Raw genomic sequence first — 23,619 nt, forward strand, 5'->3', positions numbered from 1 at the left:
TTTCTGCTTCCCCAATATAAACCAAAACCCTACGCAAGAGTTCTAGGCAAAAGGCAAAAATACGCCCTGCAAACCTTTGTTCTCATATTGCAAATCTATCTAGAAAATAATTCTGCTGGAGCTTTCAATGTTTTTCATTCAGTCTATAAATACAGATAAAATCAGAGGAACTAATCAACAGCTTGCAGTTATAATCTCATTACCTTTGTTACTGAAGGTACCGACAATAGTCAAATTACCAATCCTAGTGGTCCATTCACTAGCCTTCTAGCACAAGGGAGATTTGTTCTCATCAAATATGATTGTCCTAAATGGAAATGCCATTGCAAAGGTGCTTGCATTTTCTCTGCTGTGGTCTTGATGGTAAATAAGATACTTGGCTCTCCTTGAAGAGGGCAAGAGTTCTCAATGTGCCAGAAGAGACACAGCAACACATAGTAACAGAACAAGAGCAAATGGAACCACATTTATGTGATATTCTAACACCCTCAAGAAATAGGGAGTAGACAAACTTGGATTGATCATATAGCTTATGTTGAGAAATCTCATTTTAATATTCAGCTGAAGAGAAAAAATAATTCAGGAAACTATAACACCTAACAGATAATACCTTTTCTATTTAATGAGCTGTCACACACATTTGTTTCAGTGTTAACACCCAGTTGGCTGAAAGCTATGAATTGCTCAAATCAGTCTTGAAATACAAGTAATCAAACGACAACGTGAATATTGGCCTAGAGAGACACAAGCAACATGTAGAACATAGCTTCTTCCAGCATTTTTGAGGTATTACTTGGGGGGAGGGGGGAAGTAATTTAGCATTGCAATGAATGGCTACGAAAAAGAGGGGATGTGAAAATGACAGCTAAGGACTGACTATAAAGAGGAGATTAATTCCTACAAATCTGGCATTCAGTGATAAACTTCCTGTACTGTAAGGCAAAGTACTCTGAAAAACTCATGCTGTGAAAAAAACATAAAGGTAATAACTCTTACCTTAACTGAGATAAAGACAGATGTGTATTTTATTGTTGAAGGTAGTGATTATTAGCATCTTTCAATTTAACAGTAATTTAAATAGAAATAAAATGTTTACTTTGAATACTACAACCCTGAGCTAAAGCCAAAATTTGTTTTACTAATTATGCAGACAGAATCCATCCACTCTTCCTAGATGAGTGTGTTCCAGAGCCTAAGCTTCTACTGAAAAAAATTTCTAGTCCTTATGGTTGCAAAGACAACTTTCAAAACGTGAACTCACTGTAAGCACAGAAGTCTGCCCAAGTATGAAGATGGCCTGGAAGAACAGGTCTGCGAGAAAGTAAACTGACAACAACAATTCAAATATCTATTGATTTAATCTAATTCCAAACAGTATAATCTTTGTTCAGTTTTAACTGCAAAAATGTTAAAAATATGTAATACATAGGTTGTGTTTATCATTGAAAGAACACAACTAATTTTTGCATGCAGAATGTAATGGCATCAGTCCTTGCACATTTGTGCAGATAAAAATATGGTTCCTTGTTTTCTCTTTTCCATTTTGCACTCTTGCCCAGGGGCTACTAGACTGTGGCACATCACACATAGTGTATTTGTTGGAAATGCTTGATGTGACACCAGTTTATTTCCATCTCGTGCATTTGAAAATAAAAGTGTTGTGAAGTTTAAATCTATTTTAATTCCATAAAACAGTCCCAGGTCTGGATCTGACTATCTTAAAAAGAAATCAATAAATTTAGGTTTTAAAGGTTTCAGAAGCTTGGCTTATAATTGCTACTCTGTAGTATATAATTTGCTGTCTTCCTCTGAGGCAAATAAAAGCATCTCCAAATTTAGACAGTGCCACCAAAATATTCTGTGTTCTAACTTTTGTTCATTAAGGCTTAATATAAGTCCAATAACTGCGCAGTAATAATAATTAGTTAATTATCCAGTAAGACTATTATTATTACTGCCTTTAAAAATGTGCCCCCTGTTCATATAGGGTATACATCATCTGCGAGGATATTGACAAAGTTACATATTTGGCTCAAGCACTTGATATTTTCATTTAAAATCTAATGCTTTGTATTACACATCCGCTTTAAGAGAAGTTGGTAAGAGCATAAGAACTGCTGGGCTATATTACACAACGAACTCATCTTACCTCTTATTCAGTATCCTATTCCCGACAAAAGCTCAGTAGCAGGGACTTAGGAAAGAAGATTACAAAACCAGTAGTGCAAGAGTGACTTCACCCTTCTGGTGAGGTTTAGTGACTTCATTTTTCAAAAGAACTATTCATGGTGACTGTAAGATCCCTTTCTTGAGTGGAACCAGCTAAGTTAGAGCTCAGTACTCTGTATGAACCTAATATTTTTTCCCTTATTACACTCACACTGAATGTAATCTGCCATTTTACTGCCAGGCACACAGTAAAGGGAGATCTGTAACTCTGCAGTCAGTTGTGGATTTGACTATCCTAAATAATATTGTATCCTGTATTTTGTATCTGTACTTGTGCAAAGCTTTAACAGTTACAGCTAGAAAGATTACTGTTTTCATGCTAATTATTCACAATTATTCACATAAATCAATGTATTCATATTTGTTATGTAAATGTCTCCTTGGAAATACTAATCTAAACTCCAGCCACTCACTCACATCTTTTCAAATAGATGCTTTTCTGTTGGCTTGTAGTACAGCCCACAAGTATGTGTGATGCTACTTCTTTAAAACATCATATGGAACAAATTATGTATGTACAATATTTTCCTCACACACTTAAGAATCTGGCAGAATCTACTTGCGTGCAGCATGAGAATTTGGCTCTGAGGTATTTCATTATGAACTGCAAATTATGCTTTAACTGCTTGGTTCTGGGACATGGTAATTGCAAACATTTATGACAGGGCTGAGTTAGATTTTCATTTTTCAGTACTGATGGTTGAAGCACAATAATAAAAACTGTTTTAACATTGCAAGTTACTATGACAACAGTACAAGATCAACACCTAAGTTTAAACTTTCTCCCTCTGTGCTTCTATAGTAGCACTTACTTCCCAGATTCCCTCAGTACTAAGGATATGCTTGAGGTATAGAGAATTCCAGGTTACAATGGCAACAAATAATTACAATTGTTACGTAATTGCTAAGTTCCTGTGTAAATATGCTGATTATTTTATATCTTCTCTATAGCTCCTTGCTCAGAAGTGGCCTTTTGGAGATTCTGAATTTGGACAGTTTCTTTGCAAATTCCTTCCCTTTATTCAGAAGGCATCGGTGGGAATCACAGTCCTTAATCTCTGTGCCCTTAGTGTGGACAGGTACAGTATGTTTTATTCTTTTGACAGACATTGTTCTTGCTCTTGCAGTTTTCCTAAAACTGGGAGCACTTGGTATGGTCTTAGAAGGCAGACTATAGTATAGGTGCAACTTACATTCTGTTTTTTGGTATCCTGGCTATAACAAGGCACCACATTTGTGGCTGAAAGTATAATATAACTAAATATAACTAAAGTATAATATAACTAAATAACTTTACAGTGTTTTTAAAGATATTTAAAAGCTCTAGTAAAGCATTATTTCAATTTCCTTTACCAGGCAAAAATTTATTGGGATTTGACTCAGTATTCAGGCTTCTCGCTTTCATATGACTTCATGTTTGTTCTGTATCTGAACAGGATCATAATCTTTAGTCTTAAAATATTTTTTTCAACTCATTGCCTATGGACCATAATTATAGTGCTTACGCTGATGACTTCTATAACTAATTGAGTTTTACTGAAAAACATTTTGGAAACTTGCTTTGATAGTTTGACATTGATAGTTTGAAAACTAATGTCTCTGTTAAAAGTGCTCAGGAAGATACATAAAGTTTTTGATAGAACAACAGCTAAGATGCTTTTGAGCATTATTCTTTTATATTTTTTTCATACATAATAAGACAATAGCAGATGAAGACTCCACTTCTGTAAAAGTGGTCTTTTATTAGTCTTGAGTTTGCTTTATCATGTTCTAGTCTAAAATATAAGTAATTCTGATACAGAAAATATTGATAAATAAAATACATTATGTATATTAGTACAGTGATGATGCAAAGGTAAAAGAAACTTTAAAATTAATCTTGGTTTTGTTTTATGTACAATGTTGACGTACAAGGTTTGCAATGGATGAGTAACTTAGTAGTATCCATCCGCCTGAAATACAGTTCCTTATTGCATTAGTAACTCATTAGCTGAAGCAAGAAACAAAATTGTAACACATTAAAGTGTTCTTTTTCCATTTTTGAGTCTGAGAATTGAAAAAAAATTCTATTTCTCAACCAATATCTGCCCATGGCTTGCTTTAAGGAATAAATAATAGATCAAGCACATATGAAACCAAGAGTTTGTTAGAGAAGTTCTGACCAATGCAGTTTCACTAGATTTAGTCCTACTGTTACATACATTTTCATAAATTGGAAGTAACTCAGCTGAAGCTACCTCTTTATATGGTTTGCTTTTTTTTTTTTTTTTTTTTTTTTTTTTTTCCAACACTGATTTGCTAATCCTCACAACAACGAAACACTGTTTTCATGTAAGAGTAAAATCTTGTATGGGATCAGACTCAGACTATTTAATTTCCTCCCCCAGTTTACAAGCTTGCCAAGCACATATTCATTATCATCTGGTGCTACTCCAGTAAATGGTTGCAGAGAATGTGTGTTAGAAAATAGGTGTATATGGGCAGATTCTGATATTGGCTAACATGAAGTGAATGTAGCTTAAATCACCACTAAGGTCAGGCACTGGAAGTGGCATAGTCACATTAATACAAAATTCCACATTAGCTAATGTTTGCTTTTTGGTATGGAAAATAATTAAATATGGAACTGTGTGCTTTCACAGCTGAACTCTTTCTGGTCTACAGACTAGTTATTTTTTTCCTTAAAAAGCTTCTTTACAATTATTTTGGGTGTCTATATATGGAATTGCATTCTACGAGGTATAAAAAGATAGAGTCAATAGGTGTAACGAATTCAGAGCTTCACAGCTTTGATAATTGTTGCCTATCTGTCCCTCTTGCAGACTACAGCCTTAATTTAGCACAAGAGAATTTTTTTCCTACAAGGACTGTTCTCAGTGTTAACTACATCCTGTTGTGAAACTCCACTCATTACTACTGTCCTTCACACAAAGTGACTCGCACTGACAGTGTATTAAGGTTTAACTGTGGGCATGCACCTTACACACATGCAGAAACCACCAAACCAGCCATTCATCCTTTAGAGGAAGCTCACATTTGTTTCAGATGCCCCTCAGGCATTTTTAAACTCTAGGTCATGGTGGTGATGACAGTCTGACTCTTTCTCTAAACAGTGCCTGACTGTGAGTAAGAGGAAGGATATTTCCCTTCCTGAGCTTTTACTCTTCCTTGTGTGTCAGACATAATGATTTTGATGAAGAAATCATTTCAAGAAGAGTGAAGATACGGATCTCATTTACCATGTACACACCCCCTTCCTGCCTCCTCTGCATACCAGAATGCATAGAACAGTAATCTCAGGGTAGATGCTTTCATCTGGCCCAACTTCCAATAAGTGTATTAGGTAAGAAAATATTTTACCACTAAAACAAAGCTCTAAGAGCTTTATTGTATTAAGAGCTTTGCAATCAACACACTGCTAGCTATCTTTAAAATGAAGAACAGCTGAGATCTCCCACAACTAAGAGGAATAGGTTGGTGTCAGCAACTGTAGTGTCATTTAGGAAGTGTTCTGACACTAACCTTGACAGTGACTGCTTCTTACATCCTTGATCAAGTCTCTTACCTTTTCTGTATTGCTTTTGCCTCTTATAAAGGGCTGATGATACTTGCAGAACAGAAATATGTTATAGTAGTGGGCCATTTGAAGAACTAATTTTCTAATGCAGTCAAAAGGAATAGGGAAACAAAAGCACCTACTCTGCAAGACAGCAGGCACAGAGGACTGACTTTTCATCAAATCACAGAATCATTTAGGTTGGAAAAGACTGTGAAGTTCATGGAGTCCAATTGTTAATCCCCAGGACTGCCAAGCCCATCACTAAACCATGTCCCTAAGCACTGCATCTATGCGTTTTTGAATACCTCCAGGGATGGTGATTACCACCTCCCTAGGCAGCCTGTTCCAATGCTTGACCACCTTTTCAGTGAAGAAATTTTTCCTAATATGCAAACTAAACCTCTGCTAGCACAACTTGAGGCCATTTCCTCTTGTCCTCTCACTAGTTATCTGGGAGAAGAAACCTACACACATCTGCCTACAACCTCCTTTCAGGTAGTTGTAAAGAGCAGTAACTTTCCCTCCCTGGCCCCAAGTCTTCTCCTCTCCAGGCTAAACAGCCCGGCTCCCTCAGCCGCCCCTCACAACACTTGTGCCCCAGCCCCTTCCCCAGCCCCGCTGCCCGTCTCTGGACACGCTCCAGCCCCTCAGTGTCCCTCCTGCAGCGAGAGGCCCAAACCTGAACACAGGATTCCAGGGGCGGCCTCACCAGTGCCCAGTGCAGGGGGACGGTCACTGCCCTGGTCCCGCTGGCCACGCTGTTGCTGACACAAGCCGGGATGCTGCTGGCCCTCCTGGCCACCTGGGCACGGTGCCGGCTCATGCCCAGCCGGCTGCCCACCGGCACCCCCAGGCCCTTTCCCCCCAGGCACTTCCCAGCCGCTCTGCCCCAGCCTGGAGCGCTGCGTGGGGCCGGTGTGACCCCAGGGCAGGACCCGGCACTCGGCCCTGTGGAACCTCATACAAGTGGCCTGGGCCCACGGATCCAGCCTGCCCAGACCCCTCTGCAGAGCCTCCTGCCCTCCAGCAGATCAGCACCCCTGCCCAGCCGGGTGTTGGCTGCAGACTCGCTGAGGGGGCACTCGATCCCCTCGCCCAGATCACAGACAGAGACACGAACCGGGACCGGCCCCAGCACTGAGCCCTGGGGAACACCACGTGTGCCCAGCCGCCAGCTGGATGTGGCTCCATTCACCACCACTCTTTGTGCTTGGCTATCCAGCCAGCTTTCAACCCAGCCCAGAGCGCACCCATCCAAGCCATTAGCAGCCAGCTTCTCTGTGTCTCACAGAATGCTGTGGGAGACAGTGTCAAAGGCTTTACTAAGGTCCAGGTAGACAATAGCCACATCCTTTCCCTCATCTACTAGGTGGGTCATCTTGTCATAGAAAGAGATCAGGTTCATCATGCATGACCTGCCTTTCATAAGCCAAGGCTGCCAGTCCACAGATAAGCTATAGCCCATTATTTATTTTTCACATACTCCTTGATTTCATTTCATAAGGCCCACAATACACTTCCTTTTTAAATTCTGATTAGGTATCATTATGGTAAAATTTATCCAAATTGTTCCAAAACCTGATCTGGATCACAGCAAAACCCACAACTGTGCTGTATTAATGAGATCAGTACTGGAAGGATAACTAGAGTTCTAGAATTATTCTTTACCAAAGAATGATGAAATCGTGGAGAGGGCATAGAAAAGCATCAGAAATTATACAGTGGCCTTACAGATTTGTTGCTTATCAAAAATGATACTTAAGAAGCCACTTAAATATAATATCCAAATACTGAAATGTTGATGATGTATCAGATATCTATGGGGTCTTTAGGTTAGCAAAGAAAGATATAATGAGCAGCTATAGAACAAGGTTTCAGCCAGACAAATTCCAAATGAGAATAAGGTACGCATTTTTAAAAATGAGGGTGATTAACTACAAGAAGAAACCACCAGGGAAAGGTAAAGGTGTCCTGCTCTTAATGTTCTCAAATGAAGACAGGATATTCTTCTGAAAGAAATTCTTTAAGCAAGTTTGTAACTAGGTAGGAGTGCAAAATACTTAATTGTATGTATGTATACTTCATGATGTAATGAGCCTTTGTCCTTAAATACTGTGCAGCTCTAAAAATAAGCAGCAGGGAGGGACTGCAAAGTCATAAAATAGCTAAGAACAGGAGAAGAGGAAGGAGAAGAAACTAGAGGAGAGAAAGCAACTGAAGGGCACAATATACTAAAGTTGACAGAACATGCATGAGCAGTAGAAAATAGAAAGGGCAGAAAGAAGAGAAGCCACAACATTAAACAGAGAAAAGGAAATGACCTGGAAAGGAACTGAGTATTTTAGACAAGGTTGGAGACAAAAGGGAAACAAACAAAGAAAAGTAAGACAAAACACACACACAGAGATTTTAGATTGGGGAATTAAATGTAATGCATGATGCATGTATTTTATGACAGTTCCCTGGCAGACATCCTGTATTTTCTAAGTATGAGGGAAATAAACCCTGCAGTATTTTCCCACTCCTAATTATGGGAGGTTTGTGGATAGACAAAGATCCTATATATTACATAACTCACAGAACACCCACTTGAAAAATTATACTACAAGTATTTTTCAAATAACTCTTACAGCAGTGAGTAAAGAGACCAAGTAATTGCTGGTTAATATGCAGTCAGAAAATTCTGATTTAATTACTGAGCTTCTTATGCTTTAGATGAAACCATTCATAAAATTGTTCAGCCAATAATTCCTTAACTGATAGCTACTTGAATTGTGAACTGAAAACAAAATTGCTAATAAAATACATACAGGACCCAAATCCTTACTGCTGTGCACACTGATCTTCTCACGTGCAAACCAACTATAGCTCAAACAGAACAGGTACAAAAATGCAAGAAAGCAAAGAACTGAATTCACAATTTACAACCCATTTGTTGCCATTTACATAGTTACAGAATGAAAACTTTACATCTCTTGCTTGAAAAATATGTACAGTCTACAGGCCCCTGTTGGCTAAGAACATCATTCAGTCAGGGGTGAAATAGTATTATGTACCCTGTGCAGCTGATGGGAGCGACTGTAAAATTTCCAGTCAGTAGAAAGTAAACTTCGAATTGATTGTTAGATTTCTAAAGTTCACAAATATTTGAGTATTTGTGTGGAAAGTTACATTTCTATGAGTCATTTAGTCACTCAAGCCAATTTTTTTATTTGGTAAAATGAAATATGAGACGATTACTTATTATTTAAAATTAAATTTGAATTTTAATATGAATAAATATGTGTGAGCAGATATGATACTGAATGTTAGTTTCTCAGTTACTTCAGTATAGTTTATTTGTTTTGGTGCTCTCAGAATTTTAATCTCATAGACCTCCCTGTGAGTGAACCACTGCCTCCCTCCTTTTTGATATTCTTTGAAGACAAGGGTGCCTTTAGAAGGTGTTTTTACTTTTAATCTGCAAGCCCTAAATGTAGTTCGCTTTAGTATGTTCAAAATCTTTACACATACATTTCTGTTAAAATGATGTACTGAGAACCTGTCCATATAAGATGTATGAGAACATGTGACTATGCTGTGTATGATTTGCTATCAAAGCAAAAGTTTTTAGTGCATTCTCTGCAAGTATGATGGTATACAAGGCCCTGACACCTTCCACTGATGTTCTGTAATAATGCTTTCTGAAGTTTTTGTGAGGGGCTTACAGCCTGATCTTGCCTTCATATATCTTCCTTCCTCTAATATTGAGGCTGTAGGGGATTTAACTCACAAGTCTTCCATCCTGTTAATAAGCACACTTCCAAATGAAAAAGGGGGCATGATACAGGATATCAGAAGAAATGCTGTATGTGTGAATTCCAGATTAGTGTCCTGGTTATAGAGGGGGCGAGGATGCCTTTTAATAACTTTAAATTTTGCTGACCTCTGTAGCCAAGTTCTATATCCCTTAACTGTTTTTTCCCATTGGAAACTCTTCATTCCTTCCATCTCAGAAATTCAAAATCCAGTACTTCCCAGTACACTCAAAGCATTCTAACACAGAGTTCTCAGCTACTCTTTTCCTTAAACCCTTGTTATTCCTGAGCCTTCAAGCCCATTGCCAAAATTATGTATTCCTTCCAATCACCCCTCTACCATCCCACCCAAATCCTTCCACAGCCTAATCCTTGAGCCCAAAGCTTTCTGATCTAAAGCTCCTTGTTCTTTCGTCTCCTTGCCAAGCCCACCCACCTGTGCAACTCAGAGCCTACATACTTACAAATTGTATCCTCCCGGTCTGTTGAGGGCATCTCCTTTCCTCAAACCTTTCACCCTCCTCGTGTGTACTGGTATGCCCTTTTGTACTCCAGTTAGCTGCTGTCACCAGCTGAAATCACCACCCCATTTGCTTTTCTCTGAAAAGCTTAACTTTGCCTTGTATCTTGGAAAGGTGTGACAGCTGCACATACCCCAATGTATCTGCCAGGACTCAAGGGGCCATGTCTGAGGAAGAAAAAAATACTTCCCATAGTCAGGACAGTAAAATGACACAGGTCCTTACAATTTATAATCCGCTTCAGTGACTTCTTACTCTGACATTTTTTAAAGCAGTTGAATAACCTTTCTTGACTTTTTTCTCCTCAACTAAAGACTATTTCATCAGTGGATGCCATGATATATCCACATAGCACTGTCATTCCAAAAGGGAAGGTGTTATTATTTTGGGGAAGACAAACAAGCCATTTAGAAACTGTTACATCACCCTTGACACAACACTCTCCAGCATGAATTTCAGATTATTACAAGATCAAAAGTAATGTTTGTTCTTCCAATATTTTTAGATAGCACTGTCTTTGCTAAATTGTTGGAAATGATGAGTAACTCGTCTACTGCAGTTACTGCTAGACAACAGTTAAGTCTGCTACTGAGAATTTTATTTAAGGACTGGTTTGTATGCTATATTGTATGTCTGTAAGTCTTCTCCAAATGATTTTCAAACATTTTGACCTGAGTCAAAAGAGAGATTGAGGTCTCAAAGCTAATAAATCTCTACGAGTTTCTTGAAAACTGGCAGACAAGTAGAGAAAGACCCCCTCAGTTCCCCAACTGGGGAAAAGGCTGCAACCTGGTAACAAGAATCCTCCAGAACTGGAGGGACAGAGAAGGTAAAGAGGAGGAGGAAAAGCGAGAAATGCATGGGCTGTATTTGACACTTCTTTAAAGGAGTTCCTACGTTTTACCAAGATCACAGTTATGAGGCACACACACACAGGAAAGCAGGGTTCAATAATACCACTTTTTACTGAGAAACTTGCTATCTAAGGGATAAAGTAGTGGGGAAATATGTTGGTTTTGGCATGTATAGACTTCTTAGCTAGGCACTTCAGTTTCTCATTAGAAAGGTGATGCAGAGGCCGAGATAGCTGTCAGACAGTCCTAACTAGCACTCATTTGTAACCTAAGGCAAATACAGAATATGCAGCATAGGGCCAGCATTTCTAACATTGCATATTGCAAACAGAACAAATGCATTTTCATTTCACGAAGAGTGTTTTCACACTATTTCATTGTGTGGAAGCTGACCAGATAGCACTGATGTTACAACTGAGGTAGCTGAAGAAGACAGCTGGTTTGTATCTGTTAGAATGGCTGGTGTCCCTGGAAGTTCTTTTTTTTCTCCTGTTATGTCAGTTGATCTAGTGAAAGATACAATCTGGTCTCACAGACCTTGCCTACTTTACTTAGAAATAGTGTAGTCCACATAGCAGAATTCCACACAATCCTGTGCATAAGCAAAACAGTTACAGACAGTTCTCTGCTGTCCACTCCTTCATGTGCTCTGCTGTGTCCTAAGAGACCTGGTAGCTGGCAAAGCCCCTGGAACAGGCAGGAAAAAACAAGCAATACAAGGCTAAGATGCCAGCTTTAGAATTTTGCTTAATATATAAACTTGAACCAAAATAGTTGAATATAGGGAAGAAACTGAAGGTTGGAAACTGATGCCTCCCTCTTTCAGGTATAGAGCAGTTGCCTCCTGGAGCCGCGTTCAGGGAATTGGAATCCCTATGATCACTGCCATTGAAATTTTCTCCATTTGGCTTCTGTCCTTCATACTGGCTATTCCAGAAGCAATTGGTTTTGCTGTGGTACCTTTCAGATACAAGGATGAAGGTTATGTTACCTGTATGCTCAATCCTACAAATAATTTTATGTTGGTAAGTAACATCCTTTCTTCTCTTTTTTGGAATCCATAGTGTATAGGTTAGACAATTAAGATACTGGAGTATGATACACTTTATTCATCCATTAAAGTGCAAAATGTATTCTAATGTATATTCGTGCAAAGAAGATCCCTCATTTACAGTGGCCTGTCTCTACTTTCAGCCAGAGGTAGTAAATGGGACTTCACAACATTTTTATTTCTTCACTACTGAGGATTCTTAATACAGAGATTTGCAATTTGGGCCTGCTTAAAGTAAAATCAAGAAAGATAACAGGGTAGCCAGAGCCTTGGAAGGTATTGTGTTTCTAGGTATAACACCTTGGAGCTCGTAACTGTCAAAAACCGTGTTTTACCATGATTAGTCATCATTTTGCATGCAGTAGCCTGCTCTTTTGGCAGATAAAGAAAAGGGTGGGACCATGCTTTAACATAACTTTTCCTATTCTATATGCACTTACAAAGTCAAACAGAGAATAATCTTCTCATTTACAAGAAATCACAACTACAAATCTGACAGATTCACATCTCCAACCTAGATAGCTTGGGCACTGTTAGCTGTCATCTAAGATACAGCAACTCAAGAGCAAGAGAAGTGCCTGAGACAAACCAGGCTTCTTTGGCATGTTTCATAGACCTCATCCTCTACACTACTGCAGCTTAATAGTTGCCAATACCCACATTAGCTTGTTAAACAAGTCAGGTGAGTAGTCACTACAGAATTAATAGATCTTTACTGAACAGGGGTGTAGGGGAATGAAGCCGGGTTAATTAACATTGATAATATACAGCTGTGGGCTGGCTTCAGGGGCAGGGGGTTGGCTGATGTAGACAAAGTGCAGCTGTGGCTGGTTTTGGTAAGAGGCTGGGCAGCCAATGAAGAGGGAGCACAGGGGGATAGAGATTTTCCACCTGGCACTACGCTGAGAATATGGGAAAGTGTTTTTTATTACCTTAAAAAATTACCTTAATTTTTTTCTTTGTGAAGCCAAAGAAGGGCCAGCCACCATTCATCCAATAATAGAAAGAGTAATGTTCTGTTTTGTCGCAGAGAAGGCATATAGTGCAAGATCTTAAGTCTTGAGGGAAACTCCATATTTTTTTCCAGACCAGAATTTTTCATGGTAGAGTGCAAATTTCTCTTTTTTGGAATGTCTGGTATTTCTCCTTTAATTAGATAAGAGGATGGCTTGGGCTAGAATTGGGAAGGATAGGGTGAAATGGAGCTAGGAAATTTTGAACAGAAAAAATGTGGAGGATTAGTGTTTTTTGGAGGAACATCAACTTTGGTAGAGTTACACAGACTGGGGATGGCAGAAAGAGCAAAAGACAAGTGCAAGAAAAGACAAAAGGAATTCCCTAATGGAAATAATTAATGCAGGACTTACTATATCTTTTTTTCTAAGCTCTACAGACTATATGACTGTAGATACTGTAGTTGTAAGAACATAATTTATGAAAGGCACACTGCAACAAATTTCCCTTTTGTAATGGCTATTTTTCTCCATGAATGTGCCTGGACAATCTTTACTTTGTCCCTCCCTAAGAAAAAGAATAGTTTTCTCTTCCTTCTTCTCAAAACACTACAGTTCAGGTCTTTCAAAGGCATGCTGACTTTAATGATTATTGTTCTGTTCTTAACGTGGTAAGAAGAAGAGCTGTTTTGTTTTATTAGCAGGAATTAGTATCTTTTACTTGCTCAGCATAAGTCAAAAGCTCCAAATCTCCCCAAGCCAGTTTGATTTTCAAAGAAACAAATCAGCATTTACATTCAAGCTGAGAGTAAATGTTGGACATGACAGTCAAAATGGAGTGTGTTTCAATACATTGCAAGCAAGTACAAACATGAGATTAAAATGGAAACACCATTTTAACCTTAACCGTAATATTTACTACCACAATAAACAATCACTAAACTTTGGGAAGGATATATGATTAACTTTTGGTTTTAATAGCAGCTTTATTCATGTTTAAAGCTATCCTTAAAAGATTCATGCTAGACCATGATTCCCAAGAGGCTGAGTGCACTGGGAGACTTGTTTAAAATGCACATTTCCTGTAGAAAACCAGTTCCATGTGGGCTTTCAAGGAAAACAAAAGAATGTCTACTTCTCTTAAATCAACCCAATTTTGTGCTTTGATGTAAGCTTTTCTGAAACTCAGATTCCACAATTAATCATTTACAGACATTTTCATGTAGGTTTTATAACATCAGAAAGCTATGTCCTCATACAGAATTGACGCATTGGTCAGGGTTGTGACACAGAAATCTACATGTGTGTTTTCTTGACTGACAGGCAACACTCACGAAAACTAATAGACTGATATGACAGAGTTTTCCTTGTAAACATAGCATGGATTCACACAGTACACATTTTGTTGTGCTGCCCAGCCAACATGATTCTAATCTGACTTGGAGGAATTTGCCACAAAAAAGATAATTCTCTCCATCTATTTGTAATCCTTTTCTCTGCAGAAGGAGTGCTAATTAGATTTCCCCTCAGTAAAACTTTTCAAATATGAGGCATATTGTTTTCTGCTGGCAGAAGCTCTGTTCCCAGTGGGGGGAAATTCTGCCCCCAAGGAGAGTGCAACTATGCAGCAGACTGTAGCCCCTCCTCACACAGGGATGAGGCTAATGAGGAGGAGGAAACAAGCTAATCAACACAATTCAACATGTCCTGTGAGGTGGGGTTGTGGCCTAGATACAAGCAGCATACTCTAAATTCGCAAGCTCTGTAAATAGCTAACTGTGTTGTGGCAGAGGGAGATAAATTAAAAGCGTTCCCTTCTTTGTAAATCAACCTTCTAGTGTAATTAAAGCAGGTTTTAAAATTAACATTATTAAATACTAGTCTATTAATTGCATCCTTTTTTTCATCTTTCAAAGTTTAGTACTGTTCGGTTTTAAATGTAAACAAAATATAAAAAGTTTTACCTTTTCAAGCAGGATTCATATGATTCTCCATTATTAGCATTTTGACATTTGGTGTGGGAACCGTGATGTTACAAGAGCACATCCGCTAGGAATAAACAAGCTAGGGGAAAGACTATGAGAAAGAAGCTTCCCTTTTACACACATCCATCTCAGTGACTAATAACATAGAGACAGGAAGTACTTAAAATTTCATATTTCAGTGCACACTTTTGCCTGAGCATAAAAGTTAAAAACCAATAGACAATATTTTCTCAAGTGTGAAAATTTAATCTTCTACAGAAAAAAGTAATTTAAAATGTTTTGTCAAATGTAGTATTTCCCATAATACATAAATGTATTCACTTAAACCACAGCTTAAATCACAGCTAACACTTAAAATTACACAGCAGAGTACTGCTACTCTATCAAGTCCCTCAGTGTCCTGTCACAAAAGGCAAATGGTATGAATGGCAGGCAAAGGGTTAAAAGTAACTGCCACTAGAAGACACTAAGCTTTGCATATATTTGACAAACACTTATGAAGGGGCTTCTGTCTGCCCAGTACATAAGCAAACCAACTACCAATCTTTTCACTGATAACAAAAGGTGATTAAACTTACAAGACATTTTGCATTTTCCTTTTTTGGAATCAGGACAGAAGCCATGGAGGTAAATGGCATTTCCTGAGGTAGGCTTTTAGTAAGATTTGTTATCTCAAACTGACACTGTCTACATTTTGGCATGTCTTTTTAATGAAGCTGGATTCTAGTTTTCATGAATGAGTGTAAATATTCAGAAAACACAACCAATAAACCTAACTCCAACCCAAGACAGATTGCCACAAAGGTACAGGCATGCTATCCACAGTAAGGTAAAATAAATGTTTACACTTCCACAATTCCCATTTTGATGTTGGTCCAAAACAGATCAACAATATGAAAGTTTACATAATTTGTGCTGTTTACCAACAGAAAGATATCAGTGTACTAACTGCCACACTTTCCAAGACTCTCTGTGATGCTTTTCATTGAATCATAAGAAAATATCTTCTCTTTTCTTTACCTTGTCTACAGTTTTACAAAGATGCAAAGGATTGGTGGCTGTTTGGTTTCTATTTCTGCATGCCACTGGCATGTACTGCCATCTTTTATACATTAATGACTTGTGAAATGTTGAACAGAAGAAACAGCAACTTGAGAATCGCTCTCAGTGAACACCTTAAGCAGGTAAATATTAGGAACACCAATGTTTGAGTTAGCTTAGAAATGTTTCAAAGTGTACATGAATAGAGTAAATTACAGAAATAGAAAGTGAGGATGTAAGCTTTTTATGACGTTAAGGTATTCATTTAAACCCGGAACACAGAACTAAATTATGGTATAAGGATGTATTGAAGACAGCATGCTCAGGAAACTAGCCAGTTTCTTTCTTCTCTTAAGTATGTATGACAGTTGTGCTCTCCTGCTCTTTAACCTCAAATCACTACTGGCTAAATGCTTTGAAATTTAACTTCAAAGATTTGCCAGAAACATGTTTCTTTTTATTCATAAAGATATGACTCCATGGGTCCTCACTACTTTTGGCACACTTTGATATGCAACTTCAGTTTCACATAAAAGGCAACTGTAGAATAGCCTAGTTTAGAATAGAGTGGATTGGTTTGTTCAGGGTTATTGCACTGTTGCAGTACCACTACTGCAGCTGCTTTGAAAAGAGCAATGGGAGAACAGCACAAACAAATGATCATGAAGTCACTCAAAGAACAATCAGATCTCACCTCGCTGTTTTTGCAGCACTGTCTGATGTTTAATTCCTAACTGAAATTTTAAAAACAATCTGCAGTTTTCCCCCTGTGTTAATGTCAGCCCACCCAATTCCACTCTTTCTTTCAAATTCCACATTCACATGCGTGAATCCCTGAAGTAGTCCCCTTTGCCTCAGAGTGAGTTTTCCCCTCCAGAGGAGGTACTCCACTGCTGTTTCATTCCAGATTAGAGCAGACTGGAAATCCTCCCCTTGTGCAGATCCTCCACTTTTTCCCCTCATCAGGCCCCAGGGTGTGCAACACAGTCTGTTCTAGGACCATGTACGAGCTGCTCCACCCATTAGAACTAGAACGGTATGTACTGGGTGGGGGAATCCACCCTCCAGCTTTCCCATCCCACTGCGCGGTGCCCAGCAAGCTACTCAGGCTGGTTGCTGGAGGATGGCTTTATGCCACAATTTACAAATGCTTGTCTTTTTAACTGTCACCTTTTGCCCCTCTTCCTCCCTCCCTCCCCTTCCTTCCTTCCTTCCTTCCTTCCTTCCTTCCTTCCTTCCTTCCTTCCTTCCTTCCCTCCTTCCTCCCTCCCTTCCTCTTCCTTCCTTCCTTCCCTACATTAATATCTACTCACAATCCTTTTCATATTTTGATAAAACCTGCTATTATAAGAAAGAAGAAACAACAGTAGCCATATTCAAAGCCTAACAAGACTTACTGTAAGCACACGTTACATTTTAAATTTCTTAATCACGGAGCCTTGCAATGCTTAATTATTGTTACGTCACAGGGGCAATTTCAGATGTGGTGTTCTTACCCCTTCATACACTTCTCCTTATCAAATCCATGCTTACCAAACACCACTGGTATGCATTGTCAAAAATCCACTAAAACATCTGTAAATCTCTAGAGCTATATAAAATATCCATTAAATTGAAATTATTTTCTGAGTAAGTATTATGAGATTAAGCTGTAATACAGACATTTCTAAAATTTTGTTTGTAGAGGAAATATTTACTTAAGAACATCAAGATCACATAGCAAGGATCAGATAGCAAAATGTATATACTGTGCAGTATCCCTTCATGTAACATGATGCATACTAATTATAAAATAATATATTTAGCAATAATTTGACATCCTGGCTAGGTATGTGGTTGAATGGAACTTTAATTACCAATTGATTTAGGTGCCTTGGGTTTACAAATTGCCCCACATCAAGGATTACGTACAAGTGGTTTATCAGGCAGGTATGATCCCAGTTTCCCACATACATTAAAAAGTTTTCTTGCAGATTATGCATGTTTCTGAAGAAAGCTGTTTATCTGAGGGATTGCCAGAAAACTAAACCAGTATAGAGGAATAAGAAGGGCTGGAAAAGCAATCAGGTTCAGAAAAGGCCAGCAGTGGATTTTCCTTGACTAATGCCTACAGTGTCCTGGCAGAGACCTGTGTGCTCCAGCTACTCCAGTCTTGGTGATGAGCAGGTTCTGTTGAGGGTGGCCAGAATCAAGAACATGATAAGCCCCATAAAAAACAGTTCAGGGACATCAGGTAGTCTGGAAGCTGCACTTCGGAAATCCTTGCATGCTTTGTCTAGATTACTTCCTTTGCTGCCAACATCACTACACTACAATCACCTACCAATACGAATTAAGCACTCAGGCATCATTATTTTCTTTTTCTAGCGTCGAGAAGTTGCAAAGACAGTTTTCTGTTTGGTAGTGATTTTTGCTCTTTGCTGGTTCCCTCTCCATTTGAGCCGAATTTTGAAGAAAATGGTATACAATGAGAGAGACCCCGGCAGATGTGAACTACTCAGGTACTTCATTTTCTATTTCAATCAACTGTTTATACTGAAACATATAATGCCGCACACTTAGAATTTTTGTGAGAAATGTCATTGTACATGCAACTGTGGTGTTAGAAGAGCAAATACTTTATTACTTTTCAGCTGCATCCATTTTCAGGGGTTTCAGAATAGGGTAGCATAATTTTAATAAAAGTTGTCTTTAATCATTGCAGTCACTTCCCTCTGGCTTTTGTGAACTTCTGTGAGACAGGTTATTATAGACCTAGACTATACAAGACTAGATGGGGGAGTTAGGTAAAAGAGAATTAGTTTCTGTGACAGAAGAGGCTGTAACCGCAAAGAGCATGGATGCTTCTATGATATATGAACAGTTTAAATGTTTAGCTTTTGCTTTTTCTTTTGTTGCCTAGTTTCTTACTGCCATTGGATTATATCAGCATCAACCTGGCAACTATGAACTCTTGTATAAACCCAATAGCTCTGTATTTTGTGAGCAAGAAGTTTAAAAACTGTTTCCAGGTAAGATCTTCTTGGTAAGATTTTAAGTCCAGTTAACAAACTGTATTGAGCCACTTAGTTATTATCTTTTTTTAGCAGTTGGGAAAAGAGACATGCAAAGGAATGAAAGATTAGAAATTGTCTAGTTTACCATCTAGCAGCTCACATAGCACACATACCAAACTGCAAGTGGAACTATCCACTTTATCTGAAATGCTAAACCAGTAAATAAGTGTGACATAGTCCTCATAAGTAAACTGAGATAGACATACTCTTGTAAATATTATTTATCTGCATGTGATATGTATATGAAATACAATTTGGTTAGTAACTTATTTCCCACTTTAGACGAATCCAAAGGACACACACACAGGATGCCAAGCTGCCTGCAGTTAACCAATCTCATTAATGACTAAAATTTTCAGGTTTGAACACCAAAGCAGGCACCTGAGTTGACTTTGTCAATTAAATGTGTATGTGGCTTTTAGCTGCATTTTTCCAGTTCCTACACATGACAACATATTTTAAGGCTATCCTTGTGACACTGTGGTTCTTCAAGTCCCTATTCACCTAATAAAGACAATGCAGGAAGAAAGAAAATGAGAGCATATAGTAGTAAAGAAAGTAATGAAATGGAAAAGGAAGACTGAAATAGCTTTAAATGCAAAGAAAACCAAAAGATGACAGAACTGTACCACTAAACATTGTCTGTGAATAGGCAACTCAAGCTACTGAAGAAATGTAATAAACTATCAGTCTAGGGCAGGGGTCCTCAAACTTTTTAAACAGGGGGCTGGCGCGTGGATGAAGTGGCAGGCAGCCATCTGCGGCTGCTTGGTTCCCCCCCCAACCCCTGGCAGGGGGGTTTGTAAATACCGGGGGCCGGATTGAGGACTCTGGGGGGCCGTATCTGGCCCGCGGGCCGTAGTTTGAGGACCCCTGGTCTCGGGAATACCTGTTTGCCCGTAACCTGCTTAGACTCATAAACTATTTTAAGGGAGTACTTTCACAAGATAAATAAGGAGTCAGCTTTGCTTTTTATGGTCCCCTGCTTCATTTGGGAACTGTGTAGAGGATAATATGCCTGAACTTGTCCTCAGATGAAAGGGAGAAGTAACAGTGAGTACTACCAGGCTGCTACTCATATAATTTGTTCATTCTTCCCACTTGTCCTTCCAAATAAAATCACCATCCAACAACACTAATTAAAGAATTTTCAGCTACTGTTTAATCTTTTCCAGCTTCTCATTGTAATTTACCCTTTCCCTTCCCGTATCAAGGTCATTAATTCAGGCAGTCTCTACATTCTGTACTTGAGTTTCTCACCCTACCTCTGTTGCTCTTTTACACACCCACCCATAGATGTATATAGTACATATATCTTAATATATCTTAAGTTTGGCTTTACTTCTCTGCAACACTCCCTTCTCATTGAAATCACAGACGACCTGAATCTACTGCTGTTATTGCCATTGCTCCTCTGAGGCCCTAGCTCTTTCCCCTAAGTAGAGATTCCATCTACACAGAATTAGGCACTAGTTTTTGTGAAGGAAGGGGAGGATAGCTGAAGAATCCTTTCTGCTCCTTTCCCAAGAGAGAACTGAACATATCAGCCTGTGAATAACCTGAGCATATGATCCTGAATGACCTTCTATTCTTAGCTGTGAAAAATGATACATCTCAATATATTCACTGACCCTTTTCCTAAATATTTTTTTCTTCTTCTAAGATGTGAGAAGAGAACTAAGTCACAGGCTGGGGAATTTTCTTCTTCTCTTTTACATGCTAAGCTGATTCCTAAGTTTGAAGTGCAGTGATAAAGTGGGAAAAAAACCCCCAACCCAGCTCTTACAATATGTATTGAGTTCTGTCAGTTCTTGGATCTATTTAGCTTAGTCAAACAAATTTCTCCTTTGATAGTGTGGAAGTTTTTCTTAAATAAGAGTTTTTCTTAAATTAGGCTGGGCCTAATTTGCTGCATTTGTCATGTTTAATCACAAGAATTGTTTGTATTGTAGGATAAAAAAATTGCCTGAGTGCAGTTATGACTCTCTTCAGCTAGAATCACATGGTCATTCCTGAATGAAAAACATGGCTGGCAATCTGCATAGAGTTGTTAGGTTTGTGTTAACTTTCTTTTTTTTCTCCCCAGTCATGTCTTTGCTGTTGCTGCTCTCAGTCTAAGAGCCTAGTGACTTCAGTGCCCATGAATGGAACAAGCATTCAGTGGAAAAATCAAGAACTAAACAATCACAATACAGACCGAAGCAGCCATAAAGACAGCATAAACTGAAAATTAAGGACTCTGATACCACTTCAGAATCAAACAGGAAAAAAAGTCACAACAAAGCTATTTCAACAGGCAGTCCAGTGACTGTTCTATAATCAATTCAGACATGTGCACCCTTGTACCTAATTCTAGAGGTGACTGAGTAGATTGACTGACTGTAACTGTGATGTTCTGTGAACTGAGATCCACTGGATGGTAATTCTGACTCTGAAAAAGATATTGATGTGATTATGACACCAAAAAACTGACTTGAACTACACAGGTGGTTTACTCTTCTGAACCAAGCAGGAACTGTCCAGTGTCTGTGACTGGTACAATACAATCTTTTAACCTGACTGTCACCTAGAATTAATCCCTATGGAACTTTTCAGAAGATAGCAAAGTGGAATCTGTCTGTGACTGCATTTTCTCTCTGCCCATCTGCCTTTTAACTTTTGTGTGGTGGATATATTCCATGCATCAGTATGTTTTGCATGTTGTTGTTGTTTTTCAGGTTTATGTTGGAAAATGTTTTGGTCCACACTAGTATTTTATTTACTTATGTTACAATAGGTCAGGACATTAGCTGGGCCATTCACATTTGTAGCACTTCAGGACTCAAAAATAGGAAGAGATTATTTAAAGTGGCATCAAAATTTGGCACTTAAGCACAGATTAATACCCAAAAAAGAGGTATTAATAATACAGTACTATACTGTGTTATTTATTCTAATGCTCTGTACAAAATAAACGTAACCTATATCAGCAAAAAGAATGAAAGCTGCCCACAGAGGGGCAGCTTACAGTATGTTTTTAATTAACCTGCCATTTTAATTCTTCAACTATATGAACCTGTTAATCTATTTACACTATAGCTGCATTAAATCCAAGTTGAAATGAGGATCAGTGGAACACAGTGAAATATTATTAAGGCTGTCCAAAGAGTTCTGAGAATATGGTTATTATCATAGTAACTATGCACAATACTACTTACGCATTGTGAACATGAGGTTATAGTCAGAGAGAACACAGAACTGTGGAAGTCCTTAACAGCTGGAAGAGCACAAGGATTTTTTCTGCTTTATGCTTACAGAGTTCTTTGTCTTATTCTCACAATGTTCAAAGATTTCAATGGGGTTTGATAGTTTATTAGCATTGTTAACCATACAAATGCTATGAATAATATATAGAAAATATTGCTTGCATACATGTAAACTGGTGATTTAGTTATTACTTTCATCCATTATGGTTACATGGCAAGAGATTTCTTGTTTGGCTATAAAAATTTTTAATAGGTAGCCTTTCATTAAATAGTGGAATTAAATAATGTGGTGTCATATATAATATGCCTCATGCGCAAATCTGCTAGAAAATTTATAGCATCTGTTGTGCCAGGCTAATAAGCAGTAATTAAAATTCCACAAAATTTTAAACATTTGTTACATTTCAAGTGAAAGATATAATCCTGCATATTTTTATTTATGAGGTCAAAATGCTAGTGCCTACAATGACTTCTGCTGCACAAATTTCCCAAATGTTTACATTCACACAAATCTTCTAAAGTATATTAAAAACAATTCTTTAAATTGGTTTATATATTTTTGTGTGCTTTTGTCTCTGTGGCATGTATGTGTGTATAAATACATATAAATTTATGTTCATATGTTATAAACCTAAATACAATCTTCTGACAGTGCTCTAGTACTGCCTAAGAACATGGTATTGAATGAAACTTGGCTGAATTTTATTCAAACTATTTCATCCTCAAACTGTATTGAAAGTCATAGTAAATGAGTAACAATGCTTTCCTTTGAGAAGATTGAATTACTGGTCTCTATATCCTGACACCTTCACTGCTCCTTTGACAGAATGTATTGAGGAGATGACAAAGGTAAACAGAAAACAGACATGAGGAATGGGTTTAAGTTGTAAGTTGCCCCTTCTTTATTTCAAGGCAGGAAAAAGCTTTGTGTGCATTCCCCTCTTCTGTTATTTACATGATGGTTGGATGAACTAGAAAGTTCACACTATACCAGCAATATAATATATAATCTGATTGTTCAGAGACAATCTTTTCTACCTATCTACATGACAGTGAGCAGCAGAGACAATCCAGGGCAGGAACTCTAAAGTTCTACAATAATAATTTAAAAAAATCTAAAAAAATCTACCTGCAAAAGTTTCAGACCCTAAAATGGACCATTTTTAGGCTCTATCAGCAGTGATACCAACCACAAGTCATTTAAAGCTAACAGTTAACCTTTCAGCATTAACACTTCAAACATCTATTGCTTTCAAACCAATAGCTGGCTCTATTATGTGGCAAAGATATATATATGTGCACACACAAGGCATACTTAAGCAATTCAG

General features: G+C 38.2%; 1 protein-coding gene across 2 annotated transcripts in view; it reads left to right on the top strand.

The window, feature by feature from the left end:
* Window positions 1-23,308, top strand: part of EDNRA (endothelin receptor type A) — a 36,413-nt gene extending 13,105 nt beyond the window's left edge. For both annotated transcript variants that reach the window (XM_040582344.1, XM_040582351.1), the window contains exons 3-8: window positions 3,181-3,308; window positions 11,787-11,985; window positions 15,981-16,133; window positions 18,358-18,491; window positions 18,893-19,001; window positions 21,133-23,308. In XM_040582344.1, the coding sequence (XP_040438278.1) occupies window positions 3,181-3,308; window positions 11,787-11,985; window positions 15,981-16,133; window positions 18,358-18,491; window positions 18,893-19,001; window positions 21,133-21,273 (864 nt within the window). In that variant the 3' untranslated portion in view covers window positions 21,274-23,308. The remainder of the gene's footprint in view (window positions 1-3,180; window positions 3,309-11,786; window positions 11,986-15,980; window positions 16,134-18,357; window positions 18,492-18,892; window positions 19,002-21,132) is intronic.
* The last annotated feature ends 311 nt before the right edge of the window (window positions 23,309-23,619 follow it).

Source organism: Falco naumanni, chromosome 1 (genome assembly GCF_017639655.2).
Source record: "Falco naumanni isolate bFalNau1 chromosome 1, bFalNau1.pat, whole genome shotgun sequence".
NCBI classification, from domain to species: Eukaryota; Metazoa; Chordata; class Aves; order Falconiformes; family Falconidae; genus Falco; species Falco naumanni.